The following is a 21,047-nucleotide window of genomic DNA, read 5'->3' on the forward strand; positions in this document are numbered from 1 at the left end:
TTAGCCGTGGTAGTTGGTGACAGATGCTTAAAATTTGCCTTATTAAAGGGCATAAATTACCCATATTTAAAAAGGAATGTTCTTTTGTATTTCTTTTTCTCTCTCTCTCATCAAAGCCGTTCTAGGTTTGTGCTGCATGCAGAGTGCTTTGCAGATTTCATATAATAGATCCTATAAAAAACTACAGTGTCAGGTGAGCAGAGGAGCAGAGAGTCAGCTGGAAGGGAAGAAGGCAGATAAGCACTCCTCCTACCTTGGAAGGTGCCACCAGTGTGTGCTGGCTGGCACAGGGTTTCAGGAAGAGGTGGGGACAGTATTTGCTTGTGTTCTGGGCATCTTTTTTTTTTTTTTTCTCTCTTCCCTGTCTTTTTTTAGGGAAGTTTTTTTTTTTTTTTCTAACTAATTTCAGACTTACAGAAGAGTTGCAAGAAGAATACAAAGGATTCCCATCTGCTCTTTACCCAGATTCCACACATATTAACATTTTATCACATTTGTTTTATCACATTCTCCTCCAGCGTTTATAAAGTTCAGAGACATGATGCTCCTTTGCCCCCTTCAGTATTTCCTAAAAGGCAAGGCTATTCTCTTACACAGCCACAGTACAATGATCGCAGTCAGGATTGTGGCATTTGGCTCAGAACGCAGTTCAGAATCACACGTTGAATTTGTTTGTCATATCTCTTTAGTCTCCTTTAATCTGGACTAGTTTTTTAGTCTTTGTCTTTCGTGACCTTGATAATTTTTAAGAATGTCCTTCACCTTTTTTTTTTTTTTTTTTAGATTTTATTTATTTATTTGACAGAGAAAGCACAAGTAGGCAGAGCCATATACAGACAGAGAGGGAGACATCCCCACTGAGCAGAGAGCCCGATGCAGGCTCAGTCCCAGGACCCTGGGATCATGACCGGAGCTAAAGGCAGACATTTAACCGCCTGAGCCACTTAACCGACCAAGCCACGCAGGCGCCCCTCAGCTGGGTTTTTGATGATGTTTTCATTCAGTGCATTCTGTCTGGAGGCATATGATGTCAATTTTACTCATTATCTGTGTTGCTAGCACTGGTCCCTTAGTTAAGGACGTTTCTGCCAGGCTTCTCCCCTCTGAAGTTATATTTGCTTATGGGGTGATAGTGTGAGATTGTTAATTATTTCCATGATGGTGTCCAAATGGTGATAATTCCTTCTTTTTTTTAAGTTTTAAGTTGGACATGCATATTGTGGTGATGGAAAAATAGACAAAGGGGAAGAAGAATAAAATCTATCCAAGGACAGAGTTTTACTTTGGTGCATTTTTTCATCCAGTCTTTTTCTGAGCATAATTTTGTGTATAGTTGTAATCATACTATGTACATTTGAATTGTTTTTTATTTAATTTTTATTTAAAAAAATTTATTTCTGTATTTGAGAGAGAGAAAGAGCAAGGGCCCACACACGAGGTGTGGGCGGGAGCAGAGGAAAAGAGAGAAGCAGGCTGCATGCTGAGCAGGGAGCCCAATATGCTACTTGATCCCAGGACCTTGAGATCATGACCTGAGCTGAAGGCAGACCTTTAACTGACTGAGCCACCCAGGCGCCTCCCTGGATTTTATTTTGTAACACTTAATATTAAAGCAAATATTTTTTTCATTGTGCAGTTTTTGAAAACATCACTTAAATGGCTGTGTTATTCCATTGAGTGGTTTCCTCGAAATAACCATTCCCCTGCTCTTGAATATTGAGGTTGTTTACAATTTTTGACTCTTACAAGTGGGACCCTGTGAGTCATCTGTCAGAACCTTTGCTCGTTTCCTCAGGACAGATTCCCAAAAGTGGAATTACGAAGTCAAGGAGCATAAATACTTTTAAGATACTTGACCAATTGTGCCAAGTAGCTTTCCAAAAGAACTGTACTTTTGCCAGTGCTGTATGACATTTGGGTGCCATAACTTAAGAGATTCGTTAATGATGTGTCTCAGCTTTTTTTTTTTTTCTTTCTCACTGTGACCCACTGGTCAAGATTTGTGTTGAGATTAATTTCCTATATTTTGAATTATGAAAGCAGAGGTATTTATTTCCCAGAATAAATTCTAGGAATATAGCACGTTGTTCTTTCCAAGCTCTAAAACTCGGCTGCTGGCGTGGGATAGCTCTGAGAGCCATGAGCATTGTCCTGTCTGAGTTACGTCATTCAGAACGGTGAAGGGCGTGAAGGCATAGGTGAGGAAAAAACTGAGGTATTTTGCCTACAGAATCCTAAGAAGGAATGCGTTTGCCATCTTCAGAGTGTGATGGGCTGATAGAGTGGCCTGGGAGAGGGGGCCATTTTTGCTTTCTAATAACCAAAGCTATCTGGGACGAGATGGTAGTGTGGAGGGCATGGACGTATGAATATTTAGTTCCCAAAGCCTTGGGGACCCACTACGTTGAACAGCATCCAGCTTTGAGTCGTTGGTCTGGAGGGTTACCTGGAGGCTGCATATGGCATGTGAGGAATGTGGAGAGGAGTCCTGTATCGGGGAAACTGATCAGCCCTACTCTAGTCTGGGAAGTGCAAGGCCTTTTGGTCTCCTGCAGTGACCCCACTTCTTAGTAGTAAAAGCCCGAGGTTGCTAGGAAACTGAAGAGCTACTAGCTAATTTTCCTTTCATTTGTGGGTAGTTGTCACTAACTGACCAATACACATGATTGGAACAGACATAATGAAGCACACAGTAGATCAAGTAGATCACAGTAGATCAAGCCTTTGGTACTTTCTCTGTCTCCTTCCTTATAGCAATTTATCTGAAGTATAATACATGATTTAATGCCTTAGACACTTTGAAATATCCCAACTGGAGCAGGTGTTAATATTTCTTTCTAGTTTAAGCTTTTGTTCCACAATAGATCCTCAAGATCTATTTGTGTGTGTGCCGGAACACCCAGAATGATAGTACCTTACAAAGATCATATATTTCACTCATGTCAAAGCCTAGAAAGCAGTGTTCTAAGGCCAGTATATACCCGTGGAAGTCAGAGACCCAGGTACTTCTATCGTACTACTATACATCTTTAATAGATCCATTCTCCTCATTGTCTCAAGGTGGCTGCCTGAGTTCCAGCCATCTTGTCCAGATTCCATCTGGCAGGGGGAGGAGGGGACTAAGACATAGATGTCTATTAGGAACAGCTCCTAAAATTTGCACATGACTCCTCTGCTTACATTCCAAGGGCTGGAATTTAGTTACATAGCTACACTTGCTGCAAGGGAGACTGAGAGGAGTGGCTTTTAATGTGGGTGGACATATATTCAGAGAAATTTGGCAGGTTTTTTTCACAAGGTATAATTACTTTGAGGTACTCTCTGGTAGTGGTCATGAGGATGGATTTACCACAATGTCACAGTTGCAAAGAGCTTTGGAAAAATCACTTTTGGCCCCTTCCTTTTACAGGAACTTAGAGAATAGAGAGGACTTGTCCAAGGTCACACAATCAGTAAATAAAGCTAGTGCAAAACTTGGGTTTCTAGCTGTTTCCACCGAACCTTCCCCTCTAAATTCTCAGCCACCTCAAGTTCTCTGATCTTGGGTTCAGGTCATCTGTTTTTAACATTTTTTTCCTGGATTCCTTTACCACCAGCTTCTTAAGAGTCTAGACTTTCAGATTCTGACATTTGAAAACTATTTTGAGCCAAATGTGGGTTACACTAAATTAAACTGGTTTCTTCACAGCTCCCAACATAAGAAGGGTATCTTTTTTCAGGTGACAGAGTGAAAAAGGTCAAGTCCCACCTCCACCCTTTTTCCTAAATGCTAAACTTCTGTCTTCAAATCCTCCTTCTTCAGCAAACTGCTTTTACATAACGGAATACCTCCAGCTTCGTGGTCAGCATTGAGGAGTGAATCTGTAACACCAGCCTCCCTGGCTGGAGGGAACATGAGGGTACCGGCATGCACCCCAGAGAGCTGGAGCTTTTTAAAGCTGAGGGTGTGATGTGGCAAGGAGTGTTCTCCCTGTTAATTTCAAGAATTGTATCGCTCTTTATCTCGTTAGTCTGGTAGGGATCATGGGTGAGGTTAAGTGAAGAGAGATGAGCTTATGCGTGCTGTGGGTCAGGGAGAGAGGGAGCTGGAAAGGGGCACAAACTCCTGCACATGACCTCTGATGAGCAGCGGATCTGGACTAGTTGCCCCAGCAAACTGAGAACCAGGACAGACAACTGTGCACTGTGGGCTTGCAGGAAGCAGAAGTTTAGAAATCCCTTCTTGCTGTGGGATTCTGGAAGTTGGGGGCTTTTCTCCAAAAGGCCCTGCTTGGGAAAGAGGTGCTCCTTTTCTGCATGGGTCCAGGGAGCTCATAGGGTTGAGAGAAATAAACTTCCTCTGGCCAGGAGCTGGGAGACCCGAGGTGTAGTCCCTGCTCTGCTGCTTACCTACTGTATGACCTTGGGAAGTGATAGAACCTTGCTGAGCCTGTTTCCTTTTCGTGGGCTGAAGCTAGTCCCCAGTTATTGGGTTTGGTGAGGGGCAAATGGGCATGAAATCTGGAAGGAGCACTCTGCCTGTGCTGCGTGGGCTCCTGGTCTGGGTTGCCATGTGGATGGGTGATGATTTCAGGTTTTACATCCTGAGTGTGTGTACGTGCATGCTCCTTTCCTGCCTGGACTTGCTGTTTTGCCTGATTGCAGCCAAGGCCCTGGAGAGGAAGAGGTGGTGCCCATTTCACTGTTGTTCTTGCTCTATCTCTGATTTGTCTCACTAATAGTACTAATAGAGATAATTATGATTATTATGTACTTCTGTGTGCCAAGCATTATGTTAGGTTCTCTATGTACTTTTCTCCCCCTCATTTAACCTCAGCCAGCCCCACAAGGGAGTATCAGTACTGTCCTCCCCTCTTTATGGGTGGGGAGATGCCCCCCTGAGAGGGCTACTGACATCTGAGGTCATGTTGCTGTAAATGATGGCCCCTGGGTCTGACCCCAGGTCTGTATGGCTCCAGAAGCAGTGCACTCTCCCTGGTGTCTGAGGGGTGGGACTCTGACGAGGGTGGGGTTCTAGGCTGGCCGTGATACTAGGCTGGCCGTGATACGGGCAGGAGCACGCTCAGGGTGTCTGGAAGATGAGAGGACCCATTGCCTGGCTGAAGAGGGCCTGAGGCAGTGGATGGAGGCCCGAGGGCGGAGGTGGCTGTTACTCTGATGGAGGTGCCTGGTGTTCTGAGGGGATGTGCACTGCGACGGGGTCGGGGGTGGCACTGGGGGCCTGGATTCCCGGGCAGCAGAAAGAGGGCAGCTGTCCTTTCCAGCCATGGCCTGCCCTGCGTTGGGTGGGTGGGTGGGGGGCAGTTTTACGAGCCTCAGCCCAGCCCATGATGGGCAGCCCAGCCTTGCTGTAAACACTGCTGAAGCTGAGGGATGATGAGCAGAAAGAAAGCAATCATGGGGAAAGGTCAGAAGGAGTTTGCATGGTGGACAAAGGGGATTTTTTTTTTTTTTTCGCTCTCCTCTAACACCAAAGCTAGTGACTTAGAATGTAAAGAGCCTGCGGCACCCGGGGACAGTTCCGTGGCTGGCTGGGCAGGTGGCTGGCTTCTCAGATACCGCCCTCTCCCCCAAAGGCTTGACAACCTGAGCGTGTGTGCACCATTAACATGGTTGTTATTGCTGTTATTTGTGGGTTGTGACTTAGGAAGTCTGTGGGAAGGTGCTTGGCAAGGCGATCCAAGGCTCACTGGAGCGGGGTCTCAAGGAAGGGAAGTTAGCGTGCACTCTGCAAAGGTTAAAGAATGGAAGTGGAGGAGAAGGGAGAATGTTAAGTGGCTGGAGGAGAGGCTTAGGGGAGGGAGCCTCTCCTGGCCGCCCCCTGGTTGTGAGCTAAGGGGGTGGTCCCTCTGGGGCCAGGCACCAGGGGGCCTTTCATCCTTCCCCCTCTCAGTGATGTTAAGCCTGCCACCTTTGCTCCTAGCACACCGCGCCATCTGTTTCCCCTGGATCTGGCTCTGCTGACTGTGTTTTCTCTCTTGCTCCTGAATCTCCTCCCCTCCTGCCTCTCTAGGCAGTCCTGCTCCCCTGTGCCCACATGCATGCATCCCTCCACAGGAGAGACCGCCCACCCTTCTCCTGACTGGCTGGGTCACCTGTGCGGCTTCCTGTTGTCAGTCACTGCAGGCTGGGTGTGCAAGCTGGCTTCTGGCCACCCTCCCTGCTTACTGCTGGGGTTCACTCATGATGTCCCAGGGGACTTCGCCATGGCCTTGCCTGCAGGGTCATCACCCCCTTTTCTGTGGGTCTCCTCCCTGGTCTGTGTTGATGCAGCACTTCTCACCTTCTCCTTCCCGACTTTCCTCTCAGTCCTCTTCCTCCCCTCAGCTGAGGTGTTCCCTTGTTGTCTCCCTCTGAACCTGGCCCTGGAGCCTTCACTGGCCTCAGGGCTCACTCTCCAGCCTGGAGGATGTCTGTACTGGCCACATGTCCACACCTGAGTGTATTACCTACCAACTTTCTCAACAGAAGACCACAGCCTTTCCTGCCACCACTGCTTAGTTCTTCCATTTTGGCTGTCGTTGTGCACGCCTAGCCCAGAACCCTTTGAATCATTTTGGCCTCTTCTCCCTTCCTTCCTTGCTTACATAGGAATAATTGCTGAGTTCTCTTGTTTCCCCCTGAGGCTCTTGGGTAGACCCATTTCTATCCCCTTGGGCAGCTGCCCAGCTGGTCCTCCCACCTCCAGCCTCCCTGGTGGCTGCCCAGTCTAAGGTCATGGCCGGATGAGGCTCTTGAGCCAGGCTTTCCAGACCCCCCAGTTGGTCCCACCCATGCTCTCCCACGATTCTCCAGTCCAGATGATGACTGCCCTGTGGTCTGTCTGCTTTCGGTGGTCCATCCTGGGTCTCGCAGGAGCTGCCACGGACTCACTTTATGACCTCCTCTGTAGAGGTCAGGAGTGTGGTGACCATTGATTCTTCATGGTTATGATGCTGAGCAGACACTTCCTGAGGGCTTTCAAGGGGCCAGGCACCATGCTGGGCTCCACCCTCCAGAGTTCTTAGTCTAGGGGTGTGGTAGGGATGGAGGGAGAGGGGGAAGGAGACACTTCCATAGGGAGTTCTAAACCAGGCTGGCCACGGGCAGTGCCCAGTTTAAACCCTAGCATCATACTGGGTGATAGTGTTCAAGTATTCCGTTAGCTCAGTGCATTTCTTAGGGTGAACTTAAGTTCTCTGCTGTGTGAGGGTAAATGTTGGGTCAGAGGCTTTGATGGCTGGCTGGAGAGTGGTTTGTTTACTATGAGGGGGGCTATTGGTTAGATGATTGGAGGGACTGATTGGGTTTTAGAGAAAGGAAGCTGTGGGTATGCCATTGGACTTGACTCTTGAGGTTTCTGCTGTAGACCCTTTGCTATCAGTGGCCCAGCGGTGTGCCACTGCACTGCCTGGACAGGTGGGCACTGGGCCTGGCCTGGCTCCTTTCCCTCCCCTTCTTCCCTGTTCCACAAGGGTAGGTGCCTGCCAGTCTCAGGAGGGCTGGTCTACAGGGCAAAGTACTGAGGCACTGGGCAAGGGCAGTTTGTTTTTCTCAAGTTACCGTATTATCTGAGGATTAAAACCACAGCAACATCAGTGTGTTTTTCCAACAGATTCTTTTCTTTTTTTCCTACAGTCATGTGTATTGAGCTATGGAGTTTTTAGTCTAAAGTCCATTAGCAACCTGAGAGCAGTAGAATAACAGGTAATAACATAAGGAATGAACTTTTTGGTGGGCTCTCAAGGTGGGTTGCCCGGCTCTGGCAGGGCAGAATGAGGGACACAGTTCCTCAACTCTTCCTCTTTGATGGTTTGACCCTGGGCAGAAGGAACGTTTGAATTCCAATGGCAGATCAGATTTAGAAATGCTATAATATGGCCACATTTTGGTCTTCTACTCTGCAGAAATGGGACATTGTATTATATACTATGGTAACTGATACCATTGGGGTGCTTTATGATTTATAAAGCATGTTTGAGAAGTTACCCATTTCATCCTCACAGCCATCCCACTAGGGAGGTATCATTATTTCCATGTCAGATGCAAGGCACTAGGCTGTAAAAGGTCAGGTGATGTGGACTAGGCATCTTAGCTACTGGCTGGTAGAGCTCAGATGCAGCCCAAGACTTCTGGCTGCAAAGAGGCAATGGACTAAGAGGGCATTGGGTCCAGTAGAGAGACTAGGGCTCAGGTTCTGGCCCTGTTACTTATTAGCTGTGTAACTTTGGTCAGATTATTTAACTGATCAATACAGTTAAGCTTATCAGATAATCAGATAATCAGTTGCCTCCTTTTATTGGCCACATTCATCCATAACTCTTTGTCCTTGCTCTATTACGGGCTGGTTGCTGTGTAGTCTACAGGATATATATCCTGGACTCCTGTTCACCATCAGCATAGTAATTCTTGCCTCCCTTTGTGGGATCCTTTGTTTCCTAGATTCCCTGTCTTTCTCTTTTTTTACTAATTTGTTTTAATAGAGCATGACTTCCAGTATTTTCCTTTGAAAGGGTATATTGGTGGTAAGTTTTTCACATCTGAGCTCTTAAGCCTAAGTAAATCTGTACTTATAATTGACAGATAATTTGGCTGGATATAGAATTCCAGTTGGAGATAGTGTTGCATGAGAATCATGGAGGCAATGCTTCATTGTCATCTTGTGTGCTGATGAGCAGTCTTAGGCCAGTTTTGACTCCTGATCTTTTTGTGTGTGGTAGGTTTTTTTTTCTTTGAAACTTTCAGAATCTCTTCTTTGTCAGCAGTGTTCTGAAAGTTTTCAGTGATGTTCTTTGGTGAGAGTCTTTTTTTATTCATTGTGTGGGACCTTCTCAACTGAGACTTATATTCTTGAAGTCTGGGGTATTTTCTTGAAGTTTTTTTTTTCTTTTCTTTTTTAAGTTTCTTTTCCTCGAGTTACTTTAATTTGGCTCTTGCACTCAATGGATCCATTTTCTTATTTTCCTTAACTTTTTCTTCTATTTTGTATTTCTTAATTTTATATTTTATTTTCTAGGAGTTTTTTTTAAAATTTTACTTTCAACTCTATTGGAATTTTTTTAGTTCTTTGAGAGTTTTACTTTCCAAGAGTTTTTCCTGATCCTCTTTGACTATTCATTACTCGTGGCATTCTATTCTTTTTTTATTTTTTTAATTTTTAAAATTTATTTGACAGAGAGTACGAGGAAGAGCACAAGAGGGGAGAGCAGCAGAGGGAGAGGGAGAAGCAGGCTCCCAGCTGAGCAGAAGCCTAATGTGGGACTTGATCCCAGGACCCCTGGCATCATGACCTGACCTGAAGGCAGACACTTAACCGACTGAGCCATCCAGGCGCCCTGCATTCTATTCTTGTTTTATGGATGCGGCATTTCATTTCTCTGAGAATAATAATCATAGTTTTTCTGTTTTCTGTTCTTTTTCTTTTCTTCTAAGTATCCTCTTTCTTCTACTTTGTTTTCATCCCTGTCTTTTGTATTGAGGGCTTTCCTCAAATATCTGGAGAACTTGGGTTATCTGTCTTGAATAGCAAGTCACTGGCACATGCACTGGAGACTGTGAGTGTGAGGAGGAGGTAGAGGGCACTTGTTTACTGAGAGGGCCTCACAGTGGGCATTTCAGTGGGAACTCAGGTGTTTGACTGGAGGCTCTCCAAAACACCATCTTTAGGCTGTTTTACTTGTGCTCCTCAGTTTCCACAGAGAAAAATTCTCTAATCTCCTGCCTGGGGGAATAAGACTGGCAGCATTCTGGAAGAGGGAAGGGAGATGTCAGGGGAGTGGGGGCTCACGGGGATGGGTGATTTCCAGGTTCAGTTTGCAGACTTTCCCTTAATCCCCTTGTTTTCTCTCAGGACCATACTTCTTCTGTTTGCCTGGTGTCTCCCAGCAGAGCTTTTCTTATTCAGTCTCTCCATATAGTAACCCCGTGTTTTCCCTCAACGAGGCAAGGGGCTGCTGGCCAGCTCTGTGGGCTGGGTAAGGGGATCTGCTGTGTGACTGTTCCTTATTCAGACTTTTAACACATTTCCTCCCCAGCCTGCTTCCAGCCCACTCCTCGTGCCTGCAGAGGTGCTTGGGGCCTCCAGTACCCAAGGTTGTTCTCCGGGTTCTCTGGGAAGAATTGCTCGTTTCTTGTTGGCTGGCTTCCTGAGATCACTGGCTGAGTGGGAAAAGCAGAAAACCTTCCATTCCCATCCTAAATATGAGAAGTGATCTTACTTCTCTGTGGATTTGTGCTTCAGTGCTTCTAGGTGGGATGGAGTTTGCACATTGCTCTGGTGTGTGGTGTTGGAGTGCGGTGTGGGGTACAGATACAGACTTTCCAGAGAGGTCTGGATTGAGTAGGTGGCTGGTACATCCGGCAGCCTGCTTGTGTAGAATGCAGCTCTTATAGCTTTGTATAAGGGCCTGAAGAGGAATGCTGAGGTGGAGACTGGGAGTGAGCTGGGCAGTGTCCTGGGGGAGAGCTGTTGGTGGTTTGGCAAAGCAATAAGGTGGAAAGGTTGATGCAGTGTCCCGAGAGGGGTTGGTGTGTTCTTATCCCTCTGAAATAAAGTGGGTTCTAGGCAGTGTGTCTGCAGGCACCCATCCTTCCTTGGGCTTGGCAGGAAGCTGGGGCTCACGGTCCTTGGTCTCTCGATCCCCAGGTGGTCCTGCCAATGTGGCTGTCCTCCACAAAGGTCTCCTCGCTCATCGAGAGAATTTCTGACCCCAAGGACTTGAAAAAACTTCTCAGGACCCGGAATAATGTGCTGGTGCTTTACTCCAAATCTGGTGAGTGCCCAACCTAGTTTTGGGGGTCATCCATCGGGAATGGGACGGTTTGAGTTCGGGGCACAGGTGGGAGGCAGAGACCTCAGGACCAGAAAGCATTCAGGGAGGGCCCGAGGGTCATCAGGCTTGTCAGCTTTCCCCAGAAAATGAAGCAAAGGCACAGAGGGGTGTTTGTTCCTGTCTTTTTGGATTCCTGAGATGCTGTTTCCATTCCCTGTAATCAGTTGTTCTTAGGTAGAGCCTCTGGAGCCCTCACTACATCAGGAGGGAGAGGGTGTGTGTGAAGGGGAATGGAGGATGGTAGTCGCTGGGCACGGATGTTCTGGCTTCCTGGACAGGTGCAGGCTGGCCACGACGGGCTATGTTTCACCAGAGGTGTTGATTCAGTGATGGGGCTGGGCTGTCGTCAGCTGACTTGGTCCCAGGTTTGGGAGCACACACCAGGTTGGCAGCCCTGGTCCTGCCCGGTCCCCATCTGTCCCACTCTGGGGTCAGAACACAGAATGGAGTTGGCAGTGGGCTCCAGGAGCAGGACAGAGTAGTTTTAGGGGGCGGGGGTAGGAGCTGTGGCTTGCCTCCTCTGACCTTGAGGCTGGCCAGGGCATAGTGGCTGGAGAGAGGTTTGCTTAGCTCTTGGCCACGAATATCCGAACATCTGACTGTTGATGTTGTTCCAGCAGAGTTAAGTGTTTTCACTGCTCCTCAGGATGCCAAGTTTTCTGTGCCCTGGAGAAGCAGCAGCCAGAGGCTGGGCCAGTTCCGGGCCCAGTCCTCCTTGGCAGTTCATCCTCGACACTCATTGGCACTGGGGGCTGATGGATGTTTTGGACGTGTGTCTCTCCTGAAGCCTGCATCCGCTAAGCACCCTGTCACTTGCTACTTCTTGCCCTTTGGAGGGCTTGGCACACCCTTCCTGAGCTGTTGTTGGGAGCCTGGCCCGTGTCTAGCATTTCTCCATTGTCAGGAGTAGGGGGAAATTGAGGCAAAGGAGAAGCAGAGCTGCTCCTGAAGCCTGGGGTGCAGGGCTCTGAATAAGCCTGGTTTACCTCCTGGGATGCTTATGCGGCTGCCAGTGCAAAAACATGCTCCGTCCCTTCTCTGGGTCCGTCCCATCACAGGAGCTCATCACCTTACACGGGCTCCACAGGGAACTTGTGGGACACATTCCCATCTGCTCCTTTGCCATGAGGGAGGCACTGCAGGTTGTCAGAGAGCGTCTGGTTTTCTGGTGGGGAAACTGAGGCAGGGGGAGACTAGCTGACTCGTCTGAGCTCCACTGGCTGGTGGATGATACAGCTGGCCCTCTGTGCTTCCCCCACCTCATTTCCTCTGCTGGAGCCTAGGAAGAAATGTGTGAATCCTGCAATGGTGGGGGGGGGGGTAGGGCTCTGAGATCAGGAGATGATTAGGGTAGCTGTGGGGCAGGACGCAGGGCCTTGACCACTCTTACTTTCTCTTCTGCCCCTTACCCAGCCTCTGGCTCACTCATTGGCAGTGGGGTTCCAGTGCTTCCTGGGCGCTTCTCCGCCTTGGACTGCCGGGCAGTAGGACCCATGTGAAAATTTTACCTTCCTGCCCCCTTACCCGGGCTGCCTGAGCTGTGACGAGCACAGTGGGCTGTGGAGCAGTGCAGTAACTGGATTTTCTCCACTTCTCTCCTCTCAAGCAGCATCTTCCTTTCCCCGGCTGAAAGATGTGGTTCAGAGAGGGGTGCTTCATATAGCTCAAGTTGAGCTCCCCTGCTGCCCCAGGGAGCCCCATCTGAGCCCCGGTGCGTGTTGGGGCGATGGCTTTCCCCCCTCTGCTGCACCCCCTCCTCCGGTTGGGTTTGTGGGGGTTCCCAGGAGTGCCTCCTTCGGGTGGCTTCATGCAGTTCTCTAGAAAGATCCTTTTTGTTCACTTCTGTGAAAGACTCAGCGTGCTTTGTATTCACAAACAGCTACCATTATGCCTGCTAGAAAAGGGAATCTGTGGAAGCAAATAATTCAGACATCTTTTCTGCTCGGCTTTGGAATGTATCTTATGGTTTGGGGTGGTAGGGCGGGACAGCGGACCTGTTCTCGCTCCTGATGTCTGCACGGTAGCCCTTCAAGTGAGCTCCCAGGTGTGATGGGGAAAGGCGAGGCGCCGGCCACAGACCCTCACAAGCTGGCCATGTTGGAATCCTGGCTGTGAGGCTCTGTCCCCAAGCACCTGCCCTCCCACCATAGGTTCCAGGGCTTTGCCCAGATGCCTGCGACACTTGGCCCAGAGGCCCAGTGACAAACTTACTTTCTCATGCTCACTCCACCCTGTCCCCAAGGCATAGTGCCTGTTTTTGCAGGTGACCCTCCAGGTACTGCCAGGGATGGCCCTATTGTCACTGCTGGGGAAATGGACTGTGAATTGTGACCCGGATCTACTTGACATTGGTCCATCAGAGACTAGTGTCACATATAAACCTCCTTTAACCACCAGGCTGTCCTGAGCCCCTGTTGAGGCGAGGATGTGACGCACAAGTAAAGGAAGAGTCTGATCCTTGCTCTTGTGAGCTCCCAGCATGGGCTTCAGGACAGAGGAGTGTGGAATGGGCAGACTTGTTCCCAGTGTTAGTTATAGAGTTGTAATCGTTTGGTTACAGGATTTTCACAGTTTGTCCCAGAAGAGTAATGAGTCAGAGATTCTACTGAGAGTTGAGCATCTGGCTGAGAGATTCTTAGAAGAATGGGGTGTGAGGTGTGGTGGAAAGGAGGGGTGAGCTGGGGGCTCTGTGTCTTGAGGAGGGCTCCGGAGGCTGGCGGAAGCAGGGGTTTCTGAGAAGAATTCTCACCGAACTATTAATCCCAGGGTCAGTGTTGTAACCGGTGCTCTAGACCTCCTCCCTGGGACAGGTCTCCATCCTTCCTTGCTCCTGAGGGAAGATGGCTGGTGTGCTCGGGCACAAATGTTTAATTTTTTTTTGTTTTTTTACAGAGGCTGCAGCTGAAAGTCATCTCAGGTTATTATCCACTGCGGCCCAGGCAGTGAAAGGACAAGGCACCATCTGCTGGGTAGACTGTGGGTATGTCCGGGGACATGGGGCACGGGGGCTGAAGGGCAGGGCCTCCTTGGGGATTTTACCCCACCTTTGGGTGGGGTAGGGAATGGTTCCTGATGAAGGCTCTGGGAGAGAGGATGTGATGGAGAGACTGGGGTAGGAAAGCCTTTCTCACCTTACCGCAGGGTCACCTGTTTTCTGGAGAAGGGGCAGTTCTGGCTTCCCACCTTTTCTTTCCAGCCCCACCACTCTTCTTCCCTTTTTGCATAGTGCCACGTATGACATGATTTTTTTCTTCCCAGTGGGTGGGAGAGGGGGACTTGATTTCCTGAGAGCAACGTTATTTTCAGGGTCACCCGGCAGGCTTGCCTAGAAGGGGTCTGTGGCAAGAACCAGGGGCTTTACCCCCAGCCCAGGTCATTCATAGAGCTCTCCGATGCCCACAGCATGAAAGTGGTGGAATCAGCTGGTCTGAGGGACGGCTGCCTTGCCTTCTGAGGTAGCTCCATTAGATCAGGCCCGGATAGGTGGCTTTGTCCTTCCAGTGCTCTCTTCTGACCCATGTCTCCCTGCCCACCCCTATCTGTCCCCGTGCCAGCACTGCCCGTTCCTCCTCCTCCTTTTCCTCCTTCCTGACCTCCCTCTACCCAGAGACTTTCTTGTCAGTGTTAAGGTGGCAGGATCAGACACCAGCCCACAGGTAGGAGTCTGGGGTTTCTTGATGGAATTTTCTTGATGGAATTCCTCGGATTCTTCCGAGTGTGGGAGTTTGAGTCTAGGGTGTGCTCAGCTTCCCTTTCCTTTCAATCATCAGGAATAATTTCCACATCTGTCTGTGCTTTGTGTGTGTGTGTGTGTGTGTGTGTGTGCACATACACACACCCCCTCGTTATATAATTAGCTCCCAATTTGGTATAGATTGGCCTAAGTACAGAAAAGGCACATAGAGAGTGAATGAACGTAGGGAAAACTAACCGGGAGCAGGTTTGTCCTTTGTATGTTTGGAGCACCTACTGTATGCAAGGCTCTGTGTTGCCCTTGGTGGATGCCAGCGGACATCTGCTTCTGACTGAGGATGGGAGGTGTTTCCAGAGCCCCTGTGTCTAGCCACATGTCACCTGGACTTCGGGTCCCTCAGGGGTATGGGCTTGGGAAGAGGAGGGAAAGGAGGATATTGCACTGTTGTTAGTATGAGGAAGAGGCGGGGCTCTGCTGGGAAAAGAGGCAGTTCTTTTCCTGGATGGCCTGCAAAGGCCATCCTAACCTTTCCTAACCTTTCTTGTAGCTGTTCTTGCCCGGGCCACAGCCCAGCTACGAACCATGGGTTAACTGGGCTTTGCAGACTTCGCTCCAGTCCAGTCTTCTCCCACTCCATTTGGAACTCGAAACGGCTGTTTTGGGCATGAACTTCTGGGACACACTGATTTCTAAGCTGATGGCCTCAAGTTTGTCTTCCGCATGATTGGTGAAAATTGAAGGGGGATTTTATTCTGACAAAGCACTGGATGAGACCCGGAGGAGAAGTCTTAGCTGAGTGCTGTTTGCCGTAGGGGTATCTGTGTGCGTGCACGCTCCTGTCTCCAGCCTCACCCCTCCTGATTTACTCAAACGTTGTTTTAGTGGAAGAGACTGCTCACCAGACATTTGGGGAGATCTTGGCCACTGGTTAATTCTAATTCATAGTTGGTGCAAGAGTGTTCTTGTGTCCTAGGTGTGTCTGAGTCTCCTGCATTCTCCCAGGAGTGCACTGTGTGACTGGCAAAGCGACAGAGCCTCTTTGAGGGGACAGGGCACTGTGGAGTCTCTGTATCTGGAGATGACACTGGCCTGCCAACCAGGAGAGCCTATCCCAGAGAGTTCATAGTCTTGCAGGTGGCAGAAATGGGAAGGAGAGCTTTGATGTAGTTGCTGCCTTCTCCTGGAACATTCCTAAGCACTTCCTTTATGCCTTAAGGTACACAGATAGATAATAGTGTCCTCAGCGTGTGAGGCGGAAGCAGACACTGAACCCAGTGATTATAATTCTTGTGAGAAGTGCAGTCAGCAGAGGCTCTGGGTGTGAGGGGTATCCCTTTATTCTGCCTGGAAAGGTTGAGAAAAGCTTCACGGTGAAAGCAGAGTTACAGTTTGGGGCAAAGACCTTTGAGTACCCGGTCTTTAAAAGTGCCCCGGCTTTCCCTGCAGGCAGCTCCCTGTGGTATGGGCCCCGAGAATGGCCTGGGGCCCTCTGCAGCTGGGCGAGGAGGCAGCAGTCTGCCTGCTCGCTGCAGGGGCAGGACTAAAGGGGACCAGGTTAGAACATCAGAATCCAGTGCTTGCTTGGAGACACGACATCTGGAGTCAATAAGAGTACCAGTGGGAGAAATAACCCTGTGACTTCTTATGTGCTAAGATGAAAATCTAGGGGGACACCTTAGAGCTTAAAGGGGTGACCTTAAGACAGAAGGACACACTGTGCCACATAGTTGCCACTCAGTTCATCCCTCCAAGAGGAAGTATGAACTGAAATGTTAGATGGCTCTTAAAATAGCTGAGATAAGTAGATGGGTTATGGAGCTCTAATAGGTTGTGTTGGAAGCAGGAGGAGGAGGATCTGGGTCCAAATCTGAAGTCAGAGGCAGGGTGCAGTGAGATCTTCTTAGAGCAGCCCAAGAGACAGAACCCAGGGCTCTAGTCCATGCAGGCCATTGGGGGTGGCAGTTCTCAGGGACAGCCATGACACAGGGAGTTCCCCAGGGGCGTGAGCTGGTTCTGCCCTCCTGCTCGGCTGCTCCAGGTCATAGACTTCTCAACATGCCCTATAAACCATTATGGGAACCCGCCACGTTGACCCGAGGGCCCGGTGATGACAGCTCTCATTGTGTCCTAAATGTGTTCAGTGTGTGTTTTTGAGTCTGTATGAGAGGATCAGAGATGGGCAGAAGCGCTCGCGGGAGGACTTCCTCTTATTATCTGCAGTGGAGTGTGCAGGGGGAATGGAGCCAACGTCTGCTCACTTTTCATCCTAGCAGCTACTAAATGGCAGGTGGTCAGCCCGAGCATGCCTCCCCTCGCATGGGCCCTCCTGAGGTTCCCCTTCTCTCCTCCTTTCCAACTGTGCCTTATGGCTTGCCAGCAGAGGGGGAGGCTAGACTGAGGATGCCAGGGCTTGGAAGGGGGTGACAGGAAGGTCTTGAGTGAAGAGCCCACTCTGCTTTTCTCCCTCTGAGGGCAGGTGATGGGGATAGAAGGCCTCCTAGGGCAAGAGAAGGCAGTGCTATGGCGTGAAGTGTCTTTGAATGTGTGCGGAATAATGGCAGAGGCCTGGGTAGAAGGGTCAGCTCTGCTACTTATGAGCCCTATGACCTTGGACAAATCTGTTTCCTCATCTGTAAGTGCAACAATAGTATATATGCTGCTGCCTTTCCAGGTCCGTGGTGAGGAGCCCGTAAATGCAGATTCTTTCTAGAATGTAATTTAAGTGTGAGATCCCATTTTTCCTGTTACTTTTCATCTGGGCAGGATTGTTTTGAGCATTCCCGGAAGAAGCCGAGGGGAGAAACCATGCGTGCCTTCTTCAACGGCTTTCTTGGAGGAGGGTCCCTTGGGTGTTGAGAGGATGCCCCTGAAGAAAGTTCTGAGCATGAGAGTCAGCCCCAGTGCACAGGCTGTTTTGCTCTGACCTTTAAAAAGTTTGGGGTACAGTGGGACGTATAGGACTGTAGGTTATGGGACCTGGCCTTGAGTCTAGATGGACAGCTAATAGCTGTGGGACCTTTGGCAAGTCGCTGCCCCTCTCTGGGCTTCAGGATAATCTTGTGTGGACTGTGGAGTTCGGCTTTCCGGTTTGCTCTCATCCCTGAATAGCATGGCTCAGAAAATCCTGGAAACTGCCAGGTTTGTTGTGTGTGTATGCACGTGAATATGTGGCAGTCTTGGGGAGGGGGGGTGTCTTCCTCTGTGTCTCCCCCCATTCTGGGTGTCTTCTCCTATGTTTCTCCTGTCCTTCCCTTGGAGCTGCTGGCCTCTCTCTTGCTTTGTTCCCTTTTCCTTGCTAGTTTCTACCGCCTCTTCCCCATCTCTGGGTCCCTGCCTCCCCTAGGTTTTTGGTCTTTCTTCTCCTCTGTTTTCTCTCTGGGTGTTTCTTTCTCCCTTTTTCTTGATTTTCAGGCTCTTCCCTCCCTACCCTTGCACGTGTGGCTGCAGTCACACGTGCCCCTCTTTCGGTTTTCTTCCAGGTTCCAGACCCTGTAAGCTTGTCGCTGTGAGGTGTCTGTGGGGTGTCTGGCTTCTGTCCAGGGATTTGTCAGCTCTCCCTTCCCCTCAGTCCACCTCCTGGCTCAGAGCTCAGCAGCCACGCTCGGGTTGGCTGGCGACGGTTGTCCGGCTGTGAAGTGGGTTGTGTGTGAGGGCGTTGGTATTCCCCTCGTGCCCCGCAGCCTGGCATCGCGCTCGGCCTTGGCGCGGAGAGCTGCTGTCGGGGGCAGCTGAGCTGGAGCCAGGAGGAGGGAGCTGAGCCTGGTATGCTAATTCCTCAGGCTGATTCTCACTGGGCCGAGACTGCGCATCTATCTGGAGCTCACTTCTCGGCTCTTCCTGAGGGTGTAAGGCCATTACCTAGCTGCAGTTTCCGTCTTCCCTGCTCTCTTTCTCCCATCTGCTCTCCTTCCCCCTGAGTGGTGCTGGCTTCCCAGATCCAAGCCGTGGGGTCTTCCAGGGCAGGGATCACATATTTTGAAGTCTTCTGTTTTCTTCTAAAAATTCTTTGCATTTAGCTTTTGCTTCTTCATATGTAAGCATGTTTAACACTACTTAACAGGGGATAAAGGGGACTCCCAGGAGAAGTGCTGTGTTTATGTTGTGGCTTCAGATGCCTTCCGGCACATCGCCCCATGCTAGTGGAGAGGGGGGCCATGCTCCCTGCTGAGGAGCACAGCCTGAGAATCTCTGGGCTGGTGGGGGGTGGTGAGGGGGAGGAGAGGACTGTGGAGATCTTCTTACACCCTGTGCCGTCTGGAGGTAGGTGCCATACAGAACGGCCAACCTGGGATGATCCCTGTTTTTGCAAGTCCCTCATCAGAAGGTGCTATGTGACCACCAAGGCTGGTCCAGGTTTAAGATCCAGCCCTTCCAGGCTGTTCTGTCTCCTTCCGCAAGCCCTCCAGCAGCGTTCTTTCAGGTTGTCCTGGGTACGTGGCACCTAGCGGTCACTCTGACAGCGTTTTCTTGCTCACTCACTCCTAGTCCTCTCCCATTTTCTTCATGTCTTGGGCGTGAGACCCTTCTTACATTTCCTGTAGGAAGTCCCAGGTCCATCTGCTCAGAATCCCCCATGTTGGACCCGGCAGAAAGAGGTTTATTCTGCTTTGAGGGGGCTATAGAACCTGGAAAGTCTGGGTTAGCCAGCGGGCACGCCATGGCTGGGACAGCGTGTTCCACATCCTGCCCATGTGGCTCTAAGAATGCCGACTTGTTGAGCCAGGACACGGTTGAGGGGCTGGAGGGAGAAGCCTGAGGTTCAGCTTTCTCTGAGTCTCTACCTTCTGTCCTGGGGTCTGGCTCCTGATGCACCTGTCAGGATACAGGGAGCCCACTTTATGTGTTAGTAGTATTGGATCCTACAGAGGAATTAAGAGCTCTATTTGCCTTGTGTGGGCAGCTCCAACATTTTGCAGCTCGGGACACCACAGGCCCCACCAGAGGTCACAGGCTGGCTGATGGCTGGGCGGGATCTAGAAGCTGTCAGTCCCTCCCACCGGTAGCTAGACCTTCCTCCAGGGAGGGCGTGGTTCCATAGGCTGTGATTTGGGAAGGGCATGCCTCCCTTCTCTGAGCTTCCAGCACCTTGTTTCTTCTCTTCCTTTCTGCTGCCTCCCCCAACCTTACATTCCTGGGTCTGATTCCCTGGAGCAAGAGTGGCCAGCCTCTTGGACAACCGTGCCCCACAGGAAGATCTAGTAAACACGGCAGCATGCCCCATGGGGGCCACACCGGGCTCCTAGCCCGCCAGCCCACAACACCTACAAATACATGTGTGTGTGTCTTTGTCCCTCTGGCCTGGCAGCCTCTGGAATCTTTCCCTCACATTCTGTGGAGAGGAGGGCCAAGGGGGGTGGGGTGGGACAGGACACAGCGGGTCTGGGTGAGTAAACAGCAGAGGGAGGCAGGGCTCCAGCCTCCCTGGCAGACAGACCTGCTGACAGTCTGTTCTTGCAGGACTGTGGGGAATGGCAGGTGAGGGCCTTTGCACAGCAGTCCGCTCTCTGATCCATGCTAGGTTTCCCTCCCTCCTTATCCCAACAAAGTCTCTCATTTCCCTGATTGCTGCCTTTGTCTCCCTGCGTTTTTTCCCCCAGAGCCTCACTCACTGGCTGGGGGAGGGAAGCAGAAAGGGAGCTAGCCAATAAATCAATAAGTTGTGCTTCATCTATCAGCTCAGATCCTTTTAAGGTCCTGAGCTTGGGTAATTTCTCTGCCTTTCTTGAACTCTTGAAGACGTTTATTGTGTGTACTGAATGATTAGCATGTGCATGTGTGCGCACACGCATACACACGGACTCTGAGAAACAGGAGGACGGGGCGCCAGTCGGAGGAAGTACTATGAGGAATTGTCACCTGGCAGGATTCCTGGCGCTAAGGAGACGAGCCCAGAGAGCCAGAAGTGTAGAGCCTTACCCCAGGAGTGACAAGACACCCTCGTTCACTCCCTTGCTCACTCAGGCTTCGGAGAGTGCCCGCTATGGGCCAGCTGCAGAGTTGTCTCTGAGCCAAGCAAAGCCCTCGCCTTCCCGGAGCAGACAGGGGTGACAGTGGACACGGTCAGATGTGGAGCCACACTGCTGTAGACAGAAGACCATAGGGAAGGGCATGCGGGCCTGAGGAAGGTGCTCGGCTGAGGCTCTGGGGTCTGGGCCAGAGGTGCTCGGACAGGCCAGGAGGCCACCTCCCCACAGTCCACTCTGAGCACGTATGCATTCACAGTTGTGTATGTGCGTTTGTGAGTGTAGGGAGCAGGGAAGAGGAGGAGATCCTTGGGGAGTATCACAACCCAGAGGGAAGCGCATTGCACGGAGTCTGCAACAAGGAATCCTGTGGCAGAGGCAGCTGTGACTTGCTTTACCGGGGCGGGGGCTGCAGCTTGGGGGTCCATGCTGAGGAACCGGCGGGGGACCCTCTGTACCCTCCTGGCTCCACTCAGCCCAGCAGGTTGCATTGGAGCATCAGCCCCTGAGCCTGTCCTGAGCTCACCAAGGACCTAGAGCTGTGGCAGCCAGACTTTTCTTTGGAGCAGGTTCTGGCAG

General features: G+C 50.4%; 1 protein-coding gene across 1 annotated transcript in view; it reads left to right on the forward strand.

Moving 5' to 3' along the window:
- Positions 1-21,047, forward strand: part of PDIA5 (protein disulfide isomerase family A member 5) — a 91,476-nt gene that overhangs the window by 9,905 nt on the left and 60,524 nt on the right. Inside the window, exons 2-3 of the mRNA XM_059391078.1 lie at positions 10,625-10,751; positions 13,704-13,791. Coding sequence (XP_059247061.1) covers positions 10,625-10,751; positions 13,704-13,791 — 215 coding nt within the window. The remainder of the gene's footprint in view (positions 1-10,624; positions 10,752-13,703; positions 13,792-21,047) is intronic.

Source organism: Mustela nigripes, chromosome 2, assembly GCF_022355385.1.
Source record: "Mustela nigripes isolate SB6536 chromosome 2, MUSNIG.SB6536, whole genome shotgun sequence".
NCBI lineage: Eukaryota > Metazoa > Chordata > Mammalia > Carnivora > Mustelidae > Mustela > Mustela nigripes.